Source organism: Amphiura filiformis, chromosome 2 (assembly GCF_039555335.1).
Source record: "Amphiura filiformis chromosome 2, Afil_fr2py, whole genome shotgun sequence".
Lineage (NCBI taxonomy): Eukaryota > Metazoa > Echinodermata > Ophiuroidea > Amphilepidida > Amphiuridae > Amphiura > Amphiura filiformis.
In genome coordinates, this window is record NC_092629.1 from 51,509,730 (window position 1) to 51,536,232 (window position 26,503).

The 26,503-nt window shown below is 35.2% G+C and overlaps 1 protein-coding gene across 3 annotated transcripts in view; it reads right to left on the reverse strand.

Annotated features, from left to right (window-relative positions):
* LOC140146347 (RUS family member 1-like) overlaps nucleotides 1-24,270 on the reverse strand; it is a 38,200-nt gene extending 13,930 nt beyond the window's left edge. For 2 of the 3 annotated variants that reach the window (XM_072168156.1, XM_072168158.1), the window contains exons 1-7: nucleotides 24,154-24,270; nucleotides 13,012-13,176; nucleotides 12,628-12,705; nucleotides 4,459-4,573; nucleotides 2,359-2,404; nucleotides 1,219-1,251; nucleotides 661-769 (exon numbers count right to left, since the gene is read on the reverse strand). In XM_072168156.1, coding sequence (XP_072024257.1) covers nucleotides 661-769; nucleotides 1,219-1,251; nucleotides 2,359-2,404; nucleotides 4,459-4,573; nucleotides 12,628-12,705; nucleotides 13,012-13,149 — 519 coding nt within the window. In that variant the 5' untranslated portion in view covers nucleotides 13,150-13,176; nucleotides 24,154-24,270. The remainder of the gene's footprint in view (nucleotides 1-660; nucleotides 770-1,218; nucleotides 1,252-2,358; nucleotides 2,405-4,458; nucleotides 4,574-12,627; nucleotides 12,706-13,011; nucleotides 13,177-24,153) is intronic. The other variant, XM_072168157.1, reaches the window with a different exon arrangement.
* Between the last annotated feature and the right edge of the window lie 2,233 nt (nucleotides 24,271-26,503).

A 26,503-nucleotide genomic window follows, 5' to 3' on the forward strand; every position in this document is an offset into this window, starting at 1 on the left:
AATTGAGTGGTGAAAAGTCGCAACAGAATCAGCATATTACTATCTTTCAAACAAACATATAAACATGATGACACAAAATTGACTGTTTCCGTAAATCCTGTAAGCCTTTGCGAGTAGACTGAGATGTCATCATTTGACATCACATCGTTGCACACACCGTTTAGTGAACATCGCTACTGGGCATTTCAAATCCATGAAGTGGAGCAGTAACGATGTGCACTTCGGCATGACGTCAAATGATGACATCTCAGATCTACTCGCAAAGGCTTACCAAAAAGGGCAATTGCCATTCAACATTTCCAGAGATTCAATTCTCTGAATCTAAAAGGTTGTCCTGCAAAAGCGGACCTTTTCATGGATTTTGGAGAATGCGTCACACTTAGCTCCCTAACTGTCCCTCCCCTGGTATACGCGAGTGATTGCATATGATTTAACCCCCTGGATACTACTGGTCATCTAACAGCATTTCTGATTGGTTGATAACCTGAAATGTTCATTTCAATTGCCAATTATGACTAGGCTTTAAGCTATTTATGGTCAACCTTGCATTTGCAGATGATCTTATTAATACCCTCCTTGATTGGTTCAAATTTGGGCACAATATTCATTTTGGCCAATCGGCAGGTAGTTCTCATGGGGTCAATGTTATTTTCTACTTACAAAACATAGTCCTGATATGCATGCTATAAGGGTATACAAACTCCTCGAGAAGGCTGGTGCTAGGATTTGGACACAGAAGGCAGTATCGTTGAGAATATCTGCAAATAATCTGAACGTAAATATACAAAAAATTGGACCATTCAATAATTTATGCCAGGAAAGAGTGGTAGTTTTAAGGGGAAATGCAAACTTGGGGGGGGGGTCTTTAGGGGAATCTGAATTTCTTACTCATGAACCATGAGGGGGCAATTTAAAGTTTTAAATAAAGAAAAAGGGGAGAACAAAAGTGGAATCTGAAAATTTAGAGCAGACAACAGGGAGGGGGAATGCCAAATAATTAGGGCAGCACTCAAAATCATGGGAACTGCCCATTTAATAGTCCAAAGGGTCATTTATAGTCTGAAACGTTAGGATTTAGACCATTTTAGGTTTGGATTAGGGATACGGTAGTGTCCATGGAGTTATCATTATTTTCCTTTATTTTGATTGGTCACACAGATAATTATTTCAAGCAATTAACCAATCAGAGGGGCTGTATAAGAAGGCAGTTTTCCTTACCTCCATTTTTTGCAGTCACAGTCTAGATTGGAACTGAAATGAATAATAATACAAAAATGACAAGTAGATTAGTAAATTAGTGCATAAAACCCCGGCCCCCAACTCAACACAAAAGTTGGCAACCATGAGAGTTACCAAATCTTTTAATGACCCCCTTTGCAATGATTTTTCATCAAATTTACCCCCCATTTTCATGCAAAATCAAGGACAAAATTTGGCCAAAAACAACCCCTTTTTTGTGGTTTTCAATGACTAGAATTTCCAACACCCCTTTTCAGTGACACTATAAAATATTGACATAAAATTACCGGATTTTCCCAAGTACCCTTTTTATCCAAATTTCGCGGACAGTGCAAATTAAATACCCCCTATTTTGCTGATTTCACAGTCAAATTTTGCGCACTGTCCAAATTAAATACCCTCTATTTTCCCAATTTCGCGGTCCTCGCTACTGGTAAAAAAATTACTCCTTTTCTGCGCTATTTGGTAATTCTCATGGTTGTCAATTTTTGTGTTGAGTTGGGGGCCGGGCATAAAACATGTCCCTGCTGAGAGGACGGTTCTCAAACCACAATGCTGGATCCCGAGACTTGAACCCACTTTTACACTTTGTAAAAAAATGTGGGAAACAATGCCACCAAATGCCACTTGTTATTTTGACTTGAAATGGATAGAAACCTTTATACTGATATTACCTCAGCATATTTTTTGAGTAAAGAATAACGTAATTAAAATTTGATAGATATCATACCTTATGGCTTTTCAAAGAAGCTTTCGTGATTCTTTAAAAAAATTTAACATATTTGATTTGTAAAATGACCTCAAATGACCATAGATGGCCTTTAACCTTGCACCTGTTGACCCATCACTATACCAAAAGTCACATTTTTTGGCCAAATTTTGCGGAAATATCTACTTTTTTTTTCTTCAATACCTTACAGTTAGGCAAAATAGGGCTATTTTTCAGAAAAAAATTGGAACGGTTTGAAAAAATGACTCCTCCATATACCAAAGTTGGCCTAGTAAAAGGGGTCGATAGATAGACAAAATGGCCGAAAATGAGACCCATGATTGCGGCATATATCCTATACGGTCAATGTACTGAGTCCCTCGCCTGCCTCAGATATATGTGTTACCTACCTATTATACCAAGCAAACATGATTCTACCCGTCATTGAAGTCCCATCTGTAACGACAAGAATATGTAACAAGGTTTATGAGTATGTGTGAGATAGCGATAAGTCACATTAAACCAGTGCTGACCTAATAACTGTCCCTTCCCAAAATAACAACCCATCCAGCTTTTCTAAGTTGTTCAAGCGTTAGCTTTCACTTTTTCTTTACTTAGGTTAAATCTCAAATATCACAAAAAATTAATATGTGCATCATGTTTCCTTGGTTACAAATTGATTTGCAGCATTATTTTGCATGGACAATGTCAAGTTTAAATTTCAAAACCACTTCCCAAACACAATATATAACCTACCACCCGGATGCTAAATACATGGGGTTTTTTTCTTACTTCCACTTTCAAATTTTTCAAATTGTATGAGGGACAGAATAATTTTCTTAAAGTAGTATAATGGTAACATCACAAAGTGAAAATTAATCCTAACACAAACTCTAAAGTGCCTTAAGCCTTTTTTAGTCTCATTTAACCTAGGTAAATCATTCAGTGTTGAAACACTGCTCTCCAAGGAGCCGTAGGTTGAACTTGTACAAGTTTCTGAGCTGATAGGAACTGACGTAGAGATCTTTGTCATCACCTGCATCTGTCCAACAATTCAAATACAGTAATATAGAGCGGATAATTGAATATGAATCAAACCAGGGACCTACATCTTGTACCAGAGTCAAAGATCTTAACCACTGGAGCAACTTGCTCTACCCCCTTTCAGACTAATGATCCTTTGGACTAACATTTGGGGTACTCCTGCTGTACCTTTCAGCAGCCATGTGATCGTAGCTGCTGTCGCTGTTTTATGCAACTTTCAGCATTGCATCGGTAGCTAATGTACCTATTATGGTAATGGGGGACTCCCGCTGTTGCTGATGATCATTTAATTTACCTTTCAGCAGCCATGTGATAGTAGCTGCTGTAGCTGTAGCCGTTTCATCTCCTATCAGCATAACATGGGTAGCTAATGTACCTATTATGGTAATGGGGGACTCCCGCTGTTGCTGATGATCATTTAATTTACCTTTCAGCAGCCATGTGATCGTAACTGCTGTCACTGTTTTATGCATCGGTAGCTAATGTACCGATTATGGTAATGGGGGACTCTCGCTGTTGCTGATGATCATTTAATTTACCTTTCAGCAGCCATGTGATAGTAGCTGTAGCTGTAGCCGTTTCATCTCCTATCAGAATAGCATGGGTAGCTAATGTACCTATTATGGTAATGGGGGACTCCCGCTGTTGCTGATGATCATTTAATTTACCTTTCAGCAGCCATGTGATCGTAACTGCTGTCACTGTTTTATGCACCTTTCAGCATTGCATCGTTAGCTAATGTACCGATTATGGTAATGGGGGACTCCCGCTGTTGCTGATGATCATTTAATTTACCTTTCAGCAGCCATGTGATCGTAGCTACAGTCACTGTTTCATCCCCTACACCTTTCAGCATAGCATGGGTAGCTAATGTTCCTATTATAGTACTGCAAAATTGGGTGACTCCCGCTGTTGCTGATGATCATTTAATTTACCTTTTAGCAGCCATGTGATAGTAGCTGCTGTAGCTGTAGCCGTTTCATCTCCTATCAGCATAGCATGGGTAGCTAATGTACCTATTATGGTAATGGGGGACTCCCGCTGTTGTTGATGATCATTTAATTTACCTTTCAGCAGCCATGTGATAGTAGCTGCTGTAGCTGTAGCCGTTTCATCTCCTATCAGCATAGCATCGGTAGCTAATGTACCTATCATGGTAATGGGGGACTCCCGCTGTTGTTGATGATCATTTAATTTACCTTTCAGCAGCCATGTGATCGTAGCTGCTGTCACTGTTTTATGCACCTTTCAGCATTGCATCGGTAGCCAATGTACCTATTATGGTAATGGGGGACTCTCGCTGTTGCTGATGATCATTTAATTTACCTTTCAGCAGCCATGTGATCATAGCTACAGTCACTGTTTCATCCCCTACACCTTTCAGCATAGCATGGGTAGCTAATGTTCCTATTATAGTACTGCAAAATTGGGTGACTCCCGCTGTTGCTGATGATCATTTAATTTACCTTTTAGCAGCCATGTGATAGTAGCTGCTGTAGCTGTAGCTGTTTCATCCCCTACGCCTGCACCTTTCAGCATAGCATGGGTAGCTAATGTTCCTATTATAGTACTGCAAAATGCCTACAGACATAATTTGTAATAAACATAAGAAAATAATTGGTGAATTTTTGTACATTGGGAGAGTTCACATAAATGCACCTAAGCTGTTCCCCATTCCAGAAAAAATACAGCACTAATTTTTTGGGATTAAAAAAATATTATCCTATTTAGGCTATTTTGCCAAATGAAACATAGCTAAATATCTTCATCCTTTAGTTAGGTCTAAATGGCAATAAAAGTCGAATTTTAATATTTGGCCAATATTTGGAAATAAGGACCAAAACATGCCCAAAGACTTGTACTAAGACTAATTTCAGGGTCATGTATTCTAATTTTTTTATGTTCTATTATCACATTTAACATAAAAATCTAAATTTATGAGCAAACTCACAGCTTATTCTCCAAATTTAGAATGCTTAGACTTGTGCTAAGTCTTTGACTTTTGTGACTGCGATTGTAAAAAATCATGCAAAATTGCATATTTTTGGCAAATTTTCCCTAAAATTGCAAAATTATTAAAATTTGACTTTTATTGCCAGTTAGAACTTAGAATTTAGCTATGTTTCATTTGGCAAAACAGAATAATATTTTGTTAATCAAAAAAAATTAATACAGTGTATTTTTCTGGAATATGGAGTAAGTTGGTACTTTTTAACAATGGGCTATGCCAGTTGAAATCTTCACATCCCAATGGAAAACTAGAGCTTAATCTTTCACAGAGGGAATATGTATTTCAAATTAAGTTGTGACTCCATTTAAGGTTTACGCCTCCCAGCTGCACAGAAAGATCAATAAACCTATATAATAGATTGAGAACTTGTAGTTGAGGTATTCCTAATACATTTGGGTATATTCCTAATCCCTTTGGGTGTTTTTCTAATCTATTTGGGTGTATTCCTAATACATTTGGGTGTATTCCTAATCCATTTGAGTGTATTCATTTGGTGTATTCCTAATACATTTGAGTGTATTCATTTGGGTGTATTCCTAAGACATTTGGGTGTATTCCTAATCCATTTGAGTGTATTCCTACGGCATTTGGGTGTATTCCTGTGACATTTGGGTGTATTCCTAAGACAATTGTGACCATCCATCTCAAACCGCTTGTAAAGTCGGCAAATTGTATTTCGAGTTACAGTGCAAAGTATGCATAGAGGTTATATTCATATGTCCCTAATATTTGTCCGACATGTTTCTTATTTTAGTCCAGTCAAACACCAACCTTTAATCCTATTGTTGAAGAGGATTGTAAGCTTATACTTATGTATAGCATTAGTAAAAAGCTTAAGTCTTTGTTTGCTTTGGCTAAATCCTGTTTAAGTGGTGGGTTAACCAACAATTAACAATGAGAGGACATCCTGAACCTCGTTCAGTTGGGGATGATTTGAAGTGACCGCCAATTTATGACCATTTGATATTTAATACCAGCAATGTGGAAAAAAAGAAATTTATGTAGTGCCAAAATAATGTACCCTTTTACTGAAGGAGCAAAGTTTAACAAGTTATAACTCCGCTTCTGGATATCGTTTGAAGTCAAATGATATGGCTCTGTTCACAATCAATGGTAGAAATATGGTAACTGAGGGTCAAAATTTAAAATCTATTTTTTTTTGCAATATTTTTTACTTATTACCTGTAGAAATATGACTAAATTTTAATATTCTAAACATTTCAGAGCTTAATCTTTGGAATAAATGAGTTACATTTTAGCAAACTTGTGAGATATTCCATAATTTTGTAAAAAAACATTAATTTTGTCAAGAAATCCAAATTTAGAAAAAAATTGGATATTTTTTAAGAGGGAATCATTATCCAGTGGAGAAATATATGTTAATCAAATTAAAACGAGTTTTTGTTTGATCAGTTGGTTTATTCTACAAAATTTTTGGCCATAAGTATAAAATTAAGAGACAAAATGCCAATTTGGTTAGGAAAGTTTTATTTTCTAAATATATTCTACAAGGACAATCTACATCAAACACCCTGCACAAATCCCTTCACTAGGGGCTACTTTCCAATCCAACTCCTGGAAAAAAATACAACTTTTTAGCGAAGTTAAAATTTTCACATACTTGTGTTTCGGAGGTGACAGTTAACAAAGTTGAGTGTTTCGGAGGTGACACAAATGTTAACATCATATTTAATGACCCTGGATGTTCATACATTCATTAGCTCACCTTTATAATGTAATTAACATCTTTTTCAATCTTACTATAAATAGGGGAATGTTGTGACTATGTATGTGAGATAATCAAAGGCTCCGTCAGTTTCGATCCAAATATTGCCAAATTCATACGGGAGATCGGGGAATATACGGGAACGTGTTTAAACTTTATTTGGTTGAAAACGGTCAAGAATTGGCTGCAAAAACAGTGAAAATATGAGTAAAAACAGGGTTTTTGTTATGAAAATCAGTTGCCAGCCTACGCGTCACTGCAGCTGGCCGGCAGCGCGTCGGCGCCGCGTGCGTAATGCGCACTACGCCAATTTGACTTGCGAGCCACTGTGGACATGATACGGAAAGAAGGAAAAATAAAGGACAAAAAGGTATATGGACGGGTCACGGGATTATGCGGGTGAACACATCCGCAGACACGCTATGAGAGGACGTAATAAATACGGGAAAAAGATGTTTGTTGTATAAACAACATGAAGCGGTACTATAAAGAAAAAGAAAATTAAAATAAGGACAAAAAAGGTATACGAGTAATCCCGGGTTAAAGTAACTAAATGAAACGGAAACGAAACAAAGAAGGAAAGAAACTAATCAGGAAATGTAAGAAAAAAAGAACCTAAAATAATGAGATCAGAATTAAATACAAAACATGGAAACGGGAAATCACAAGCAGCAAATAAAAAACAGATAAAAGGAAAATGTAAGAAAGAACAGATTTAGAAAATAATCGGAACGGGGTTAAATAAATAAATAACATGAAAACGGAAAATCACAAGCTAAGCAGAAGAAACTAAAAAAGAAAATGTAAGAAGAGACAGATTGAGATAAATAAAATGTACTTTTTAATGATTCTAACTGTTCAGTAAATCTTCCTGTTATATAGTGAACGCTCCCATTTACTCATCTAGCGGGGACCCGCGCGAAGCGCGGGTATCCCGCTAGTCATTCTAAATTACAATATGATGAACAAACTTGTTTTGCTACCACATTTTTGTATCAATGCAATGTACGGTAAAGAACAATTAAAACAAGTCTCTACCAAACAGATCGCAAGTTATAAAGTGTTCAGGTCTTCACCAAAGTTCAAGAATCAAAATTTATAATGACTTTTTTTGTAATGTATAAATTATTTTTCAGTTATAATTATTTACAAAATGATTACAATGCTTTCATACAAGTAAATTGAGTGTTTCGGAGGTGACATTATAGATGTTAACACAATATAAATGCAGAAACAGTGCTAATTTGGTATGAAATAGGATCATAATTCCCATTAAATGACTTTTTTTTATAAATGCATAAATGATTTTCAATTAAAAATTTTACTTTACAAAATGAATTGAAGGCTTTCATACAAGTAAATTGAGTGTTTCGGAGGTGACATTATAGATGTTAACACAATATGCAGAAATGAAATTTCCCATTAAAAGAGTTACAGTACATTAATTTTTCATCTAAATTAGTTAAATTGTGTAGTTTATTTGTAATGAATTGTGCAATATGTGACATGTCTTCAGAATTAAACCACATTCCAATTCCCCTTTCAGGCAGTAGAATAGGTTTTGACAACTGACTGATGATATAATACAAATTACAACATCGAAGTTGTGAAAATTACTGGTCCCGGGATGTTGTGAGTTGTACCTATTATATGAAGTGCAATAAATAATATATTCCTTTTAAAGGAATTTTTATTCAGGCATTGAGTTTTAAGGCGTGCGAGTGCGATTCGCACGCGCCGCACGCCTGAAAATGCGCCGAGGGTGCGATTTTTTTTCGCCTAAAAAAAAAAAAAAAAAATTTTTTTTTTTTTTTTTTTTTTTTTAAGTTTTTTTTTTTGGATTTAGAATGTTCCTGGAACTTAAGAATGTCCCTGAAAAATTTTTAGAATAAAAAAAAAAAAATTACAAAAGATTTAAAAATTATTAATTCATGTTCAAAATAGGCAAATTTATAATTGATGTTCACATTGCAACCTATTTATGATGTAAAGAAGCATACAAAACAAATGCGTTTGAAAATCATTCATAGATTATTATGTGAACATAAGTTACTTAATTTGCCTATTTTAAACAAGAATTTATAATTTTTTAATCTTTTGTAATTTTTTGTATTTTTTATTAAATTAATTACAAATGACACTAGCAATTAGTCCAAGGTCCAGGGACATTCTAAATCCAGGAGAATATAAAATGTAAAAAACAAAATTAAAAAATTACGGTAGATTGTGATATGAACACAATATACAACTTTGCCCTTTGTGCATACCAACTTGTAAAATAATTTTTTCTTGTTTATTATATTTTTTCAATTAACAACGAATGATACAAGCAAAGTTATCACCAAAGCAAATTTACAGCTAAAAGACATCTTTGCAGAATGCACCGTTCATTACCCCAGATCTTAACCGTAACAAAATAAAAAAAGTACATGTAGTCACAATATTGCTAAGTTTTAACTGAAAATGAAATCATAGTCATACACCAGTTTTGAAAAAAGCACACCTTGATTTATTTAGGTGTGCGATTTGCAGCACACCTAAGAGCACACCTCGGGTTATCCAGGCGTGCGATTTACAGCACACCTGTCACTTTGCAAAACTCAATGCCTGTTTATTAATTGTTTGTATATATTTAGAACTATTACTAAAGGAGGAAGCTTAGTACTAATTGGTCAAAAAGCGATCTCTTACGAATATGCAGCTTTGATGTACATTGAGGCATTAGTATTTTGTTGGACGTCTTAAGTGCCAAACGCCACCTTTGGTTTGTACATGTAGATTTTGAGGTTCTTGGGTTTTTGAAGGTCAAGTGGGCTTCTTTGTGACTAAAAGTTGACCAAAATTGGGTTATTTCTGGGGATAAGGTCCAAAAAGATCCACTTTGAAGATAAAAAGGTCCACTTTTTTGTTTCAGCCCCCCCCCACCCCCCCTCTAAACCAATCCTGGCTTTGGGCCTGGTGATATCGCAAATAGTGTTGATTTGAGTTTTCATCATAAAACGACCCTTATAGATCAATGATACAATTAACATAAATTAAGCCAGCCATTTTATGCATTGTTGTATGCCAACACAACGGTTCTAATGTATAGGCCTACAATTCTATTCAACTATGCACAGGGCTTGAAATGTAAAGGATTTCAGATCCAGGAGCAATTTTGGGTGTTTTTATGTAAATATTGCCCCTGGTCTATACAAATACACACAGTTCTTTTTCAGAACCAGGGGCATTTTGCCTTTTAGCAAGGGTAAATTTGTCCCTTGCTCCTGCTTATTTCAAGCCCTGACTATGCATGAAGACAATGAAAATTGATTTCTTGGAGCTAAACGACCATAGGTGTTAAATGTAACCTTAATTTTATATTGTGTTACTATATTTTTTTAAATTAATTTACGTTCTCTGTAGGGGGGGGGGTGGTTTCATGTAGATTTAAATACCTTGAAAAAGAATACCTTGTTTTATAAATTATAATGTTTTTTCTTAGGTTTTTCACTTTTCAGATTCATATTTTCTTGGGCAGTTGCATAACCTTATTGTTGATTTTTTTAAAATAAAATAATAATCAGATTTATTTGATTTAAATCAGATTTTTTTAATTTTTTTTTTTTTTAATTTTTTTTCTTTCCAACCACTAACACCCTAGAAACCAACCAAACTAGTTCAGCACAATGTGTAAGAGTTGTCCATTTCAATTATGCAATTAAAAAAAACAAATGCATAAAAATGAAACAAAAATGATAAAAGGTAAAATCTTGAATAAATTATGTAGAAATTGGAGGTAAATTGAGTACTTTCACATGATAAAATCCAAATTAGGTATTTGACATACCCATGGGCACTCTAAGTGCTTGAAAATGGTAAAGAACTTCGAAATAGGATGTAAGAAGATGATCAATTAACCAAAACAGCTTTAATTTGTTCATAATTTTTACAAATAATAAAAGATTTAAATTACTAATTTCTATAAAACGATGAAGTGATTTAAATCGCGATTTAAATCAGTGACTTAAATCAAACAACCCTGGGCCTTTCAGTTAAGTTATAGCTTTTCTTTAATGTTTCTTAATAAAAAATGCTACAATTATCACTTTCTGTAATGAATTTGTAGTTGCAGTTGTAAAATGTATTAAAAAAGCAAATTATGTAAACACACATTTGAAACAAAATAACAGCGGAAGTGTCTCGGGCTGTTTGTTCTCATTTTGAAACTAATGTTAACATTAGTATGTCACCTCCGAAACATAGTTAAGTTACTCAAAAACATGTGTATTTTAAAATTTATTTCCAAAGTTCATTTGCCCAGAGTAGTTCTGAGAGTATTAACTTTTTGCAAGCTCTTGTCTGGAGGAAAATAATGTTGAAAACCTCAACAATTGTGGTGTAAATGTATGTCAAATGTTAAATCAGATCTGGTAACGGAGGTAGAAAACTAGTATATGTATCCAATATTTTAATTTATTAACATCAAACATGTACCAGTTTACATTCAAAGTGCAATATTCAGGTTACACTATTCATTTAATGATAAAACTACCATTAAACCTACAAATCTAGGGTTATTTACTCTGGAATTGCACAAAAAGTGTTGTATACATCAGGATGTCACCTCCGAAACACTAATTTTTAGTTCCATGTAACTTTTATAGTTATTATGTTCACAATGAAAACAGGTTTGGTTCCACTAGAATGTACAAAGGGTGAGTATAAGTACTACATTCACATTCAGTTGAAATGGGCTTCTCTAAAGCAAGGATAACTTGGATAATGTAACTGGTCTGTTTCGGACGTGACAACTTGTTTCGGAAGTGACAGGTGCTAACGGAAACTTTAGAATGCCTCAGAAATTTTAGCAATAGGGTACTATTTCATACCGGTCATTTATATGTGATATGGGTACAAAAGTAAAATTTTAGTGTGTTAAAAATAGAACTGTTACTGCCTATATTAATGTTATGATAAAAAAATCGTTGTTTCGGATGTGACCAAAAAGTTAACGGAAAAGTTAACACTCAATTTGAAACTTTCACAATTTTTTTTTAGGTCACAGATGAAATCTTTTTTTACAATGTAGTTGAAGCAGCATTAGTACAGGATACAGTTTGTGGGTAACTACAAAATTTAATCTTGTTTGTAGGGAACAACAGGTTTTCAAAAATAGGCATCAATTGTTAACGGAAAATGTCACCTCCGAAACACAGATTTACATCAACGTGTCTTCAGAAATTAGATGGATAAAAACCGGGAAACCACGCTAGCATTTAAGTTTCAACACTTGCCTCTTACAGCAACTAAACAACAACTATGAATTCAATCCCTATAAAAAGTGGAGGCCCTGAAGAAAATGAACATGAAAATAGTTACCCTTCAAATGGTAAGATAATCACCATGTTATTGGCTCCCAAATCTGAAAGGAGAAAGCTAGCAAGTTGGTTATGCTACCTGAGGTAGCCCCTGGTGGAAGTAGTCTCCTTGCAAAAAAACAGCCAAATCAATCAAGTTATTAAAATATTACACACCATTAACTGTCAATTTTGAAGTTACAACATTGATTGTGAACAGAGCCATATATCATTGTAAAGCTTGTGATATATATTTTTTTTAAACGTAAAAAAACAAATTTGACCAGGGGCCGTCTTTACGAGCGTTTTGACCTGGACGGTCACAATTGTGTGTACTCCTAACACATTTGGATGTATTCCCAAGACATTTGGGTGTATTCCTAATCCATTTGAGTGTATTCCTAAAACATTTGGGTGTATTCGTGTGACGTTTGGGTGTATTCCTAAGACAATTGTGTGTACTCCTAACACATTTGGTGTATTCCTAAGACATTTGGGTGTATTCCTAAGCCATTTGGTGTATTCCTACAACATTTTGGGTGCATTTTTTCTCACTCACCTGCAACGTGTCCCACAATTGATAGCTCATGTAATCTTCGCTGACACTTTCCGGATAACCCAGAGGTAAAAACACATCCTGAAAATAAAGTAAATTAAAATGAATTGCGTGCATCCATATCAAAAGGATACACTGTAGGGTGTGACTGAACAATTTTGTCATAGTTAAAATGGTGATGCTGCAAAAGTGGAAGGGCACAACAATTGGCACTTTTAGGCTAAAATGGCCACAAATAATTTAGTCACATACAGGAGTCAACATGGGGGGGGGGGGGATTTCTGGGGATGATTAAATGGACCACTCCTCATCAAAATAATAGGGGATTTACCCCCCCCCCCCCCATCCCTCAGGGATTTATGCCTATACTGGAAGCACATAACTTACTCTAACAAATGTCCTGATACCAGTGAATGTAGCGTCTTTATTTCGTTCTGTTCGATTAATTGATCCATCCCATTGCTTCACATATCTGCCTTCAGTGTGTGACCCATAGGTCTCCCTGCACACCACGGTGTCAGCCATCGTCAATACACTTCTGCTACCAGCACTCTGTGGGGTACAGTGTATGCAAAAAGGAAAATAAATCAAAGCTGTAATATATATACGATTTTGGTCAAATTTTAATTTAATGGTTATTCTTTGCCAAATATTATAAAATTATATAACAACTATCAGGAATTTTCTGGTCATTTTCAGCCAAACTATAAACTAATGAAAGAAAACTATATCTTTGTTGTTTTTAAAAGGTGTTCTGTGAGGAATTTAAGGTCATAATTGAATTCTAAACGGTAAAAAAAGTACAACAATATAAAAATATATCCATAGGGCCAAACGCCACATGCTGTTTTTCAACAAAATTTTCCTGTCCAGGTGTGTGGAAAATTCCTGCTGCGCTGCGCTCTGCATTTCAGAACATGACTTTCTACACCAGTTGTAAGCAAATTAATTGTCCTAACTTTTGGATAGTACCAAAAAATATATAAATTAACATTAATAAAATTGATCCGAACATGTACATCGAATGCCCATAAAATAAGTCATGTAGTGCAAATTTCAAATTGTATTAACCACAGTCCACAAAATCAATTTGGGAACAAATTTTTAACTAATTGTATTCTATAGCCATGGATATTGCAACTTTGTTTTTTAACTAAATGGGATCTGAATTATAGGTCCCGCATAAACAAATTGTGGACCAGGTTATTCAAATTGAGAGCAAACTCATCTGCAGTGACTGGTCTGTGAACCAATTATAACATTTGCTGAGGAGAACGCCCTCAAAAAACTTTTAAATTCTGGTTCTTATGCGATTGTAATGTACTTTAGTCAATAAAGATATTCTGCAAAAATCTAGACTTTAGGTGCTGTAGTTTTGTCAACGGAACCATCGTTTTATTATTATGATGGAAATATTAGTCGAACATGTATGCACAGTATTGTATTACCGTATTACAACCGCGGGAGTAACATGCATCCATTGGCGCTAGTCATGCTAGTAGTAAATTCCAATTTTCTATGTTTTGCCTCACTTGTTCGGCTCAAAATTAAAAGGGGACATATCTGACAGTAAAAGCTAACATTTTATGGAAAATAAATACATCTATTTTTACTGAAATGTTATAATATGACTTTAAATAGACATGTCATGCTTGATCAAGAAATCTATCTGCTATCCACGACGGCACATGGGTTACTGTGTGGATAGAAAATAGAGAGTGCTAGTACAACACGGTCAGTCATCGTAGCGTCTTCAGTTTTAAAACGATTTAAAACAATTGTTTAGATTGTCCAATTTAGCTTCAATTTAGCTTGGCTAACATTTATGTATCTTAGCTGAAGTGTTTGCTTACTTTTAACCGGAAACACAGGCGCTGAAGCACAAATTCCGACCATATTATGAGTCCGTTAAATTCTGCAACCTTGCTTGATCAAAGTTGTTTTTACAACTGTCAACTGCGTCGGTGATTAAAGATTTGAAAAAATCCAGTGCTGGGCAAATCAATCCATCTCCTGATTTGCAAATGTTGACTTGTCATTGCAAACTTAGGCCCTTCGCACTTGATACCTGTTTACCGCCCACGTCCAAAATTGAAAATCTCAAAATAATTAATTATTTTATTTTTATTTCTAATTTTCTCCTTTAAAATAACTTTCAACTACTTCTACTTGTGCCACTTTCTGACTTTAATAATATCAACAATAATGATGAAAGAACAAAGAGTAGGTATCCCAGGCAAACCTTAGTTAACACATTTGCTAGTCAGCAAAATTCGCCCACATTGTCAATGCATATTTACATAGAAATTTAAAACAACTGGCCGAAGAAGGAAACCTACTGGAGACTCGATTCCAAAGCACCTTGTGGGCCGCAGAATGACTTCACGTTGTATTATTAGGAACCGATGCATCCCTGGAAGCAAACTAGGACTATGGAATAAACTTGCCCCTGCTATTATTGAAGAAGAGAACCCAGACTTTATTATTATTCATTGTGCAACGAACGACCTGTCCAGATGTTATGTGAATGAGTGCCTTTCTATGTATGATACCCTTTTGTCAACTATTTTTGCATTCAGACCTACTATTCGCATTGCTATCTCTTCATTGACTATCCAAAGGAACAAACGACATTGTGCGTGGATAAAGGAATTTAACGCGAGACTTTATGACATGTGTTATACCAAGAACTTGAATTTCATAGACAATAGGAATATCACTTTGGATCATCATATTGCAAAGTCTGACGGATTACATTTATCACGATTAGGAACACAACTTCTTCAAGAGAACTATTTGTCTTGTCTCAGTAGTGTATTTCACCAGGATTTTTGTGTTGTAACATCTCATTGGAGGAGCAGGTAAAGGAAAGAACTAATAAAGAAACTGTGAGTGATAAAAGTAAAAAAGAACTGTAACTTTAAAAACTGTAGAGAATGCCAAAATTTGTAAGAAAACTGAAAATGATTTTTGTGGTGAGTGTGTAAGAAAAATCTTACAAAATGATCTTTATGTAACTTGTAATAATTGTACACTTGATTTTCACTTTAGATGTGTTGATGACAATGATGTTAAGCAAAATAATTATTGGTATTGTAAGAATTGTTTTCACAAACTTGCTAATGATGAACTTCCTCTTAATGAGGGTTTTATTGATTTAAAGTGTAAGATTAGGAAGGGTCTTAAAATAGCTCATTTAAATATCCAGGGTTTAATCCACAAAATTGATGAGGTTAACTTCCTTTTGAATGACAATGCTATTGATGTGTTATGTATTAATGAGACTTGGTTAGATAAGGATGTTGATGACTCAGAAGTAGAAATAGATGGTTACAATACTTATAGACTTGATAGACAAAATGGTAAAATACGGGGTGGAGTTTTATGTTATATTAAAAACAGTATTTTGTCAAAACAAAATGAGGATTTATATGATAATGATATTGAAGGTATTTTTATTGAACTTAATTTAACCAATACAACGCCTATTTTAGTTGGCAGTATTTATCGCCCACCAGACTGTACTGTTGATTTTCTTGATAATCTTGATGATATATTTAAGAAATGTAACGATTTATATGATGATGTATATATTTTAGGAGACTTTAATTTAGATCAGGTTAAAATTGGTAATTTAAGAAAAGTGACAAGGTTGGCAAACAATTCTAATATGAAACAAATTATAACAGATTATACAAGAATAACCTAAACTAGTAAAACAAAAATTGACTTAATATTTGTATCAAAACCAGAACTTATAATCTCATCTGGTGTTCATAGTTTAGGTCTTAGTGATCATTCATTAATATATGCTGTAAGAAAATGTAATAAGTTGAAACTTCCACCTAAAATTGTAAGATCCAGGTGTTTCAAAAACTTCAATGAAGTAGATTATATTGATACAATCAAAAATATTGATTGGGGTAGAATATGTAATATAAATGATGTCAATGAAGCACTTAATGAATGGCAGTCTTCATTCAATGCTGCCTGTGACAAGCATGCACCATTTAAGGAAAAGAAAGTTAAAGGTTGTTTACCTGAATGGGTGAACAGTGAATTTTTTAGACTAAGTAAAGATAGGGACTACTATTTTTCAAAAGCACATAAGACAAATAATGCTGAAGATTGGAGTAAAGCAAAGTCTCTTAGAAATAAAGTAAACAATATGAAATATTCACTGAAAAAGAGTTATTGTAACGAGGCTATAAATAACAACATAAATAATAGTAAAAATCTTTGGAAAGCAATTAAGAAAATTATACCAAACAAAACATCAAGTATACCTACAGCAGTTGTTAAAAAGAATGGTAATTACTCAGGTAATAAAAAGGATATGGCAAATGAGTTCAATGAGTTTTTCACTTCTATAGGTAATGAACTTGGGAGCAAATTTAATAATAACAATGATAATTATGTATGCACTTGTAATACTGTATGTTCTCATCAAAATGATAGTGTAAACAAATTTAGTTTTAGAGCAATATCTAATGAATTTGTTCTGAAACAAATAAGTAAAATGCAAAATTGCAAATCATCAGGATTAGATCCATTCAATGTAAGGTTATTAAAGTTGGCTGCGCCTTTCATCTCAAAATGCCTTGTTCATATTTGCAACCTGTCTTTGAATGGGTCTACTTTTCCTGATGCATGGAAGAAGGCTAAAGTAACTCCAATATTTAAATCGGGTGATAAAACTAATGTTAGTAACTATAGACCTATCTCTGTATTACCACTTGTATCAAAGATCATTGAAAGAGCTGTTCATGATCAATTATATGAATATATGAGTAATGTAGGACTATTATCAAATGCTCAATCAGGATTTCGTCCAAATCATTCCACAACAACAACCCTTCTAGATGTTCAAGATTACATTTTAAAGAATATGGATACAGGTTATGCTACAGGCGTTTTATTTATAGACTTAAAGAAAGCATTTGATACTGTAAATCATGATATTCTGATTAGGAAACTTAAACAATATGGGGTATGTGGGGATGAATTATTATGGTTTAAATCATACTTAAACAACAGAGAACAAACTGTTAATGTTAACTCAACTTTTTCTGACTTTAGGCCAATTGATATTGGTATTCCTCAGGGCTCAATTTTAGGTCCTTTACTGTTTATAATTTTTGTTAACTGTTTACCTAATGCTGTGTCTGAATGTAAAACTGTAATGTATGCAGATGATACCTCTTTAATGTGTAAAGCTAAAAATGAATCTGATCTTAAAATTCAAATGGAGTCATGTCTAAGTAGGGTAGCTGAATGGTTCAAAGTAAACAAACTCACTTTAAATGTTGAAAAGACTAAGTTTATGATCTTTGGTACAAACAAAATGCTTGAAAAGTTCAACAATGTACATTTAATATATAACAACAATGATATTGAAAGAGTAGATGAGTTTAAATATCTAGGTGTGAAATTTGATAGCAAGCTGTCTTGGTCAGCTCATGTCGATAATGTTAGTAAAACTATTTCCAAAAGAACTGGCATAATAAAACGTATAAAATATTTCCTTCCATACAAAACCACTGTAATGTTATCCAATGCTCTTGTTATTCCCCACTTTGATTATGGAAGCATGGTCTGGTCAAATTTTAGTGTAGAGTACCATAATAGGCTTCAGGTACTTCATAATAATCTAGCTAGAATAATTCTCTCAGCAGATATAAGGACACCAACTAATGATTTAATGAATACATTGCAGTGGGTTAAACTTGATCAAAGATGGCATAATACTCTATTAATGACTGTTTTCAAATGTTTAAAGAATGAATATCCATCGTACTTATCTTCTCAATTTGATTTTGTTCATGATAACCATAATCATATAACTAGAAATCATACTTCTAATACATTGATTGTACCAAAATTTAAATCAAATTCAGGTCAACATACTTTTCATGTCAGGGCAGCCTATGCATGGAATTCTTTGCCACCGACAGTAAGAGCTCAGATGCAAAATATGACTTTAGGCCAATTTCAATCAAAAATTAAAGAAATTTAGGCCTGTCTTTTTCTATATTTTATTCATTTACTTGCTTGATTTTGTATATAAATATAATTATTGTATTTCTGTATTTTGAATCATGGTATTTATAATTATCTTGTAGTTGATGGTACCATTATACTTATTTGTAATATATTGTAAATACGTTGTAAATACTGTATGATACTTTGTAAATATTGTGTATCGTAATACATTTTGTTGCTATATAACATGTATCAATGAGGGCCTGCTTGAAAAGCAGTGCTTGTCACTGAAGCAGTATAACCCTCAATAAAGAAAGAATAAATAATAAATAATAATAATACATAAATATGTTTTCTATACTTCACTTGACCCAAACATATGATTTTTTGGTGATAAGACAATCGCACATGGAATTTTAGAGGGATTTTGATAGCAGTTCCATTAAAAAAAGTTGCTATCATAATGAGGCCAAAAAAAAAAAGTGTTTGTTTGCCCAGACGCGACCGACCCAAAAAATAATAAAACATCATACACTTTTTTTTTTTTTTTTTTTTTACAATGATACAAAAATAAAGAAAATGATGTTTTTCCCCCTAAAAATGCCAAATGACACTTGAAGTTAATATTCCTGGCAATCACAGCTTTCATTTTTCCCATATCGCCAGCGAAGTGTTACATGTAATCCGATTATCACCATGTCAACTGGATCACGCTTTTGAGTTCTGCACCACGATCAATGATCGCAACACAAAGTCTATGGCATGTATTACCAATTCCAAAAGGTGCATGAACCAGTTACCAGGGAGTTATGTAACCACTTCGCTGGCAAATTTCATACACTCCTATATCAAAGCAGCCAATCAGAAAAGCGGATAGAAAAGTATGCGGAGTGCATTGATTGTGTAATATAATGTGCCATCTGCGTACTACGCACAATACTTTCATTTATATTTATATTTGGTTATATTTGGTCCTATTTTAGTGATAGTTTTGTTAATATAAAAACAGCAAAAATCACATTTTTTTTCTTCTCATGTATGAAATACTATTCAAATAGGTTAATGAACGCGTATTACTTGTTGCTTGAGAAATTAGACAAAATAATGCACTTGCGCTACGCATCAACATCAGCGCGCATGCATTATTTTTTCACTCCCAACAAGTTAATACACGTTCATTAACCTATAATTAAAGTTTGATACAAGTACAAAGTGTACGGCTGAATGTTGTATATTTTATATTTTCTCTTACCCCACTTGCTGCAACACATGTACAGATCTAACAAAAAAAAAAAAAAAAAAAAAAAGGAAATCGACCTACCGACCCACTCCTTTCTACCCCATGTCTGGGCAAACAAACACTTTTTTTTTTTTGGCCTGAGACTAAGATCTAGAAACACCCCGAAATGCCGTTTTGGGGAATTTTGCTAGCTGAATCTTTTTGATGAAAGTCAATCTTTGACAAGATGTAACTTTGCTACGGAAAGTGCTATGAAAAAAGGTTTTCAGTTTTGGCTTTGTTTACTCAAGGGCTTTAATTTGATATAAGGCCCATGAAAGTCAATTCCGAGTTTATCGTCCCTTTTTTTTCCCATGTTGATGAGGTGACTTTTTCATTTCTCATTTTTTCATTATTTCATCAGATTTCATTATTGACCTAAAATGCATGTTGATTTAAGCCAAACTCATACGTGTGAGCTATAAACATGTTTTTATATGGGCAGGGACTAGAAAAGTTAGATAAGAGCCTGGTTTGCTTCCAAGTTATGAATTTATATGTTTTACAAACAAAAATATATATGTTTCCAATTGCTAAAACTGGTGAAAACACAGATAATTTGAAAATAATGAATTATTTTGGCATTTTTGAAAATTTGACGCGGGTATTTTTGGTTTCCAAAAAGTGACGCGGGAGGGGGACGATAAACTTGAAATCGACTTTCATGCGCCTAAAATGATGCATTTTGATGGCAAATTTGAATTCATCTAGGATACCTACAAAGAGTACAACTCCACCTTCACTTAAATTTATAAAATCGAAATATTGTTGTGAAATAATTAAATGCCCGCTCTAGTCAAAACGAGTCAATAGTTGCTTGTAATCGTTCTAGTCGTGAGTAAAGTCATGGTGAATTGATGAAGGCACATGTGTCACGAATATGTCAAGAACCATATCGTCATATTTTTGAGACAATAATTAACTTGAGAAAGAAGTTTTTATTAGACAAGTTCGCAAACCTAAAGCTGATCGTTCGTATGTGCGTCCTATAACTGACTCTTCAATTCGCAGCTTTGGGCAGTGGATAACTCTTGAAAAATGGGAAGCGATTTACGCTGTTGAAAGCGCTGATGAGAAAGCTTCTGTTTTGGAAGAGCTCTTGTTGGAAAAATTCCATACTCATTTTCCTGAGAAATGTGTCAAACACAGGGAGGATGACAAACCCTGGCTGAATGAATCCATAAAGCGGTTAATAAACCAGCGTCAGCAGGCCTATATATGTGGGAATATGGACACCTATAAGCAGTTACGTAATAAAGTGCAACGCGAGATAGTGAACGCAAAAACCAACTTTTACAATAAGAACATCAATGGGTTACGTTGTAACCAACCAGGTACATGGCACAAATATGTTAAAAACATAGCGGGAGGAAAATCCACTGCAAAGACCATAGAGATCGATGGAATCTCAAAGGATCCTCCTATAATCGCTGAAGCAATCAACAATCATTTTGCTGATATTTGTAACCAGTTACCCCCGCTTGATCTTAGGAACCTGTCCGCTTATTGTCCTACCTTACCTCCGCCGCGCATATCACCTGGTGAAGTTAACAAGAAATTACGTAGCATTAAGTCTAACAAGTCCACGCATCCGGCTGACATTCCACCACGTGTCACAAAGGAATTTGCGTTGGAACTAACTGAGCCATTAACTCACATATTTAATTGTTGTTTAAACCAAGGTGTGTTCCCAGCAGTATGGAAAACCTCATCAATAACTCCGATACCTAAAACACCTAATGCAAAAAGCCTTGATCAACTAAGGCCTATCAGCCTTACCCGCCTCAACGGTAAGATCTTTGAGAGCTTTCTGGCTGAGTGGACTATGGTCGACTTTTACTCTCACATTGATAAACAACAGTAGGGTAATGTGAAGGACAGCTCAACTACTCACTATCTAGTGGATGTTGTAGACACTGTCCTTAGAGGTATTGATGAGGCTGGTCATTATGCAACCTTATGTGCTGTTGACTTTACTAAAGCCTTTGACAGGATTAATCACAATATTGCTGTTCAAAAGTTAATTGATATAGGTATTCGCCCAAGTATTATTCCTGTCATTAGTAGCTTTATGTGTAATCGCACCCACTCTGTTAGAATCAAAGGCAGGTCATCAGCATGTCAATCTATTTCGGGGGGAGTGCCTCAGGGCACCAAATTTGGTTCCGATTATTTTTTCCGCCATGGTCAATGATGCTGCTTCCGAAGCCCCCCTGAGATGGAAATATGTTGATGACCTGACGTTTGGTGAAGTTGTAAATGCTGTTCACAACTGCAAAAAGATCTTGATGGTTTAGGTGAGTGGTGCAACAAAAATGACATGCTTCCAAAACCTTCCAAATGTCATATTATGCACATCAGTTTTTTGAAAAGGGAGCATTCCTTCAATCCTTTGACTCTCAATGGATCTGTTTTAGATGTCACTCAGAATATGAAACTTCTTGGTATCACCTTAGAAAGTGATCTTAGTTGGACTACTCAAGTCAATTCAATGATATCTCGCGCCTCTAGACGAATGTATATGCTTTATGTTTTGAGACGCTTCAATGCTTTGTGGGATGATTTATCTTCTGTTTATCAAATGTACATTCGGCCTATCATGGAATATGCCAGCCCTTTATGGCATACTAGTATCTCCAGGGCACAATCTGAGCAGATGGAGCTCGTCCAGAAGCGGGCGTGTCGTATCATCCTGGGCCAGAGCTACACATCTTATCGGGCTGCTTTGGAGAAACTAGGTTTGGTTTCTTTATGTGAGAGGAGAGATCAGCTGTTGGTGCGATTTGGCCAAGGTTTGCAAGCGTCTGCTAAACACTCTCAAATGCTGCCTAAATCCAAAGGTGATCGACACGGTAGGAATCTTAGGTATGCCCAGCAGATTGATCCTCCTCGCTGTAAGCGAACCAGGTACATGCAATCTACCATTCCTCAAGTTGTTGAGCGTCTTAATAATCTGTGATTTTTTTTTTGCCTTTGAATGTTATGCTATTTTATGCATTTTGTTGTTGCTTTGTCTAGTGATTTTATACATATTTTTATTTGTTATCCAGGCGTATCAGCTCTGTGACCTGCTTTCTGGATTGTTTTATACCTTAAAGGGGCATTTCGTGATCCACAGCCTCATCCCCCCCGCTTTTCTCAAAAAAAGTTGAGATTTTTATATCACTGGAATACTCTGGCTATATAATGTTTATGTACAAAATATTTCTTGCAGATTAATTCGTTTAGCAAAGATATCGAAATCACAACGTATCGTCTATGGAGCGGTGTAATACACATAATCATGCATAACTCGCAAACGCAAAATCGGAATCAACTGAAATTTTGGGAATATGCCTTTTTCGTGGATATGTACTGAAAAATGTCATAAAAAGAGGATGCTAGGATCACGAAATACTCCTTTAATAAATAAATAAATAAATAAATAAATAAATAATCATATGCATGACATTGGGCCCTGTATGACAACCGTGTACATGTGCCAAACAAGGTACGTGACATGAGCACAAATACTTGCACATCTTCTAACTTTCGTATCACAAGCTATCGGTTGTTTGAATACTAAAGTTAGAATTTTCGAACAATGTCATGCATGCATGCATGCATGATGTATATGGGCTAGTGGGGATTATGCACTTTCAGTTTCCCACGCGTTTGAACGGGAATTGGATTGCATACTTTTTCGATGTCTAGTGAGCAAATTTCTTCAATATTTTGAGAAAAACGATGTCAAATTTTCTATTCTATATTGTTTGGTAATATTAAATGTCTTTTGCCAATAGTATGTTTAAAGTTATAATTTTGTGTTTTTGATCGCAAAGATCGGATATTTTCGCTTCGATTCAATTCTGAACCCTTTCATAAGGGTGCCGATTTCGCACAACTTTTGCCTTTTGGACACTAAAATGCATTCGATCCTTAATTTTGTTTCAACAGAGTCTTAAATTAGCAAGCACAATAAGGTTGGTACCACTTTTATATACATTGATGAAGTTTTTAAGATTTTTTTTCAAGTTTCTAACCGGCGCAAATCGTTAAGTGTGTATTTCACATTGACATCCAAAATGGCGTAAGCCAGTCCTTTATATACATAGGTACGGTGTATATAGGACTGGCAAGCGAGTCTAATATGGGCCATGCATGTGTCGGGCTATATTTTCGCAATCATTCATTGGCAAATAGGGCGATGATGTGTCGGGCTATTTTCGACCATACTTGCAACCCCCGGGCTTGCAACACCAAGACTCTTGTAAATAAAAACTAATTACCTGTTACTGGACCTTCCAAAATTCGTAAGAAATAACGAATAAATGTACTTTCATGACTCAAGTTCAGAACACAGAGCAAAGCCATTCGATGTGGCACCAAATACCGGCCATTGTATTGCGCTTGCGTACAACCAGCTCTGCAAAACCTACTACATGCTGCCAATAGCAAAGTTAAGGGAGCACACCGCTAAATAATTGTATATCGTATATTAATTTTTATAATTTTGTTAAAAAATCACATACATTTGTAGCAGCCAACGGCTGAATTGCATGACATTTACATTAAAAATAGCATTATGAAAAATACATACATTATAATTAAAACACTCAAACATTAAAAACATGAAAATAAATAAGAACTTATATAGAATTGCACTTGACTGGATTTGGAACAGTATCAAAAAATGACTGGCAAGAAAAAAAATTACATTGCTTTTAGGAGGTTGGTGAGAAAGGGTACCGGGGTATGGGACTATTCTGAAATCTGTTGGTCCTACATCTAAAAGACCCAAATTTTGGTTGTCTTCTGAGAGTCATGTTTGATACTAATACTAGGTGGAAACCAGGGTGAGAACCATAGGGCCTGCACTTTGGCTCGTTTTTTGCAGGTTTACATGGTCCAATAATCACAAGATGACTGACATGTGGTAACAAAGGAAGCAGTCACTGCAATTTGATTATGTCCCATATGATTGGCCATTCAAGACACCCCTGTGAATATACTATAGCGGCCTTTTCAAAATATAATACCTGTTTGCTTGACTGTATTGACAATACCCGGGAACAATACACACAGTATATGCATTGGACAAACGTTTTACAATAAGCATGATAAGTGATGATGTGACCTCCAGATTTATACATCGTTCGTCTCGCACACTGACAACATTTGATTGAATGGACTGCAGGCTACAAAGCCGTGATTACGGTGAAGGACACCGGTTCAAATCCTTTGTTTGGAGCCAATCGATAAAAGCATGCAGGGCTTCTATACCCATGTACAGTTTATCCCTACATAACCTATGTCTTGAATACGCTGGCAAAGTTATGTAATAATCGGATTAATACTATATAGCAGTAGGTAAAAACAAGTTTTGAATAATCCGCGCTATAAAGTCCCATTCAGTGATCCCAGCGAAAGTGAAAAAAATCAAATTGTTACGTTTATAAATTTTTTGATGAAAAACAAATGGCAAAAAAACAAAACAGGAAAACGACAGTATTGACGAAGTTGAAGCCCCATTCAAATACATGTAGCTAATTTATATACTGTCAGTACCGGTATATAAATTACAGACTCACGTAAATGCATTATTTTTTGTCTTAGACACGCGGTTTTCGGCTGAACCACTGCACTAGCAAGCTATGTTAGCACATCAAAGAGCGTGTTTATAGTGGTGTACGGTATTTATACGGTATACGCATATGGGATTAGGATGGAATGTGACTTATCCGTTATCTCGGCTGTTTATAGTGGCAACCAATAGCGCTATTCTGAATCCGAGGTGGTTGAACTCAGCGTGTTCGAGGTCACCGCAATGCACAGGGGCGGACTGGTGGTTTTAGGCGGCCGTGGCAAATTTATTAAGACCGGCCCTATTACTCAAATAGAGCGCAGCGAGCGAAGTGAGCGTAGCGACTAGCGCATGGGGTCCAGGGGCCCGCGTAAGGGCCCCTGGTAGGGTCCAGGGCAAAGCCCTGGTGGGGGAATCCAGGGCGAAGCCCCGGACAACTAAGGGTTTTAGCTATTCTAGGGGGTCAGGAAGCCCGGATTTGACAACGATTTCTGAAGCCAAATTCCATTTGTACAGACTTGAAATATTCTTTATCCATTTTCACTCACTTGCAATAATCAAGATCAAACCAATAGTTATTCAATAATATAAGTAGTGTGCATATGTGTTATGTTTTGACTCATTTGTACACATATAGAATTACATCTTTGCAGAACTGTGTTATCATATCGTGAGTATATATTCAATCATTAAAAGACAAATGCTAAAAATTGTTTAGGCCGGACTGGGTAAAGGTTAATAGCAACTTTTTTAAAACTATTGCGATTTGGAGTTCACAGCATCTAGCGAATGGTAGTGAGCTTTGGCAAAAATTGCATTGATCATTTCATAGCGAGCGTGATAAAACTCCACAGTGGCGTAGATTTGTTTTTGACATTGGGGTTGGAAAAATATTCTTGAAATAGCACCTTTTGGCGACATTATAAGTTTATTGTACAAATGCGCGCGAAGCGCACAGACATTTTTGGCATATTGAAGCTAAACTGGTGATGATGCAGCGGAATAAATTCGCGCGAAGCGCAAAAAAATTGACACTTTTTAGGCTAAAATGGCCA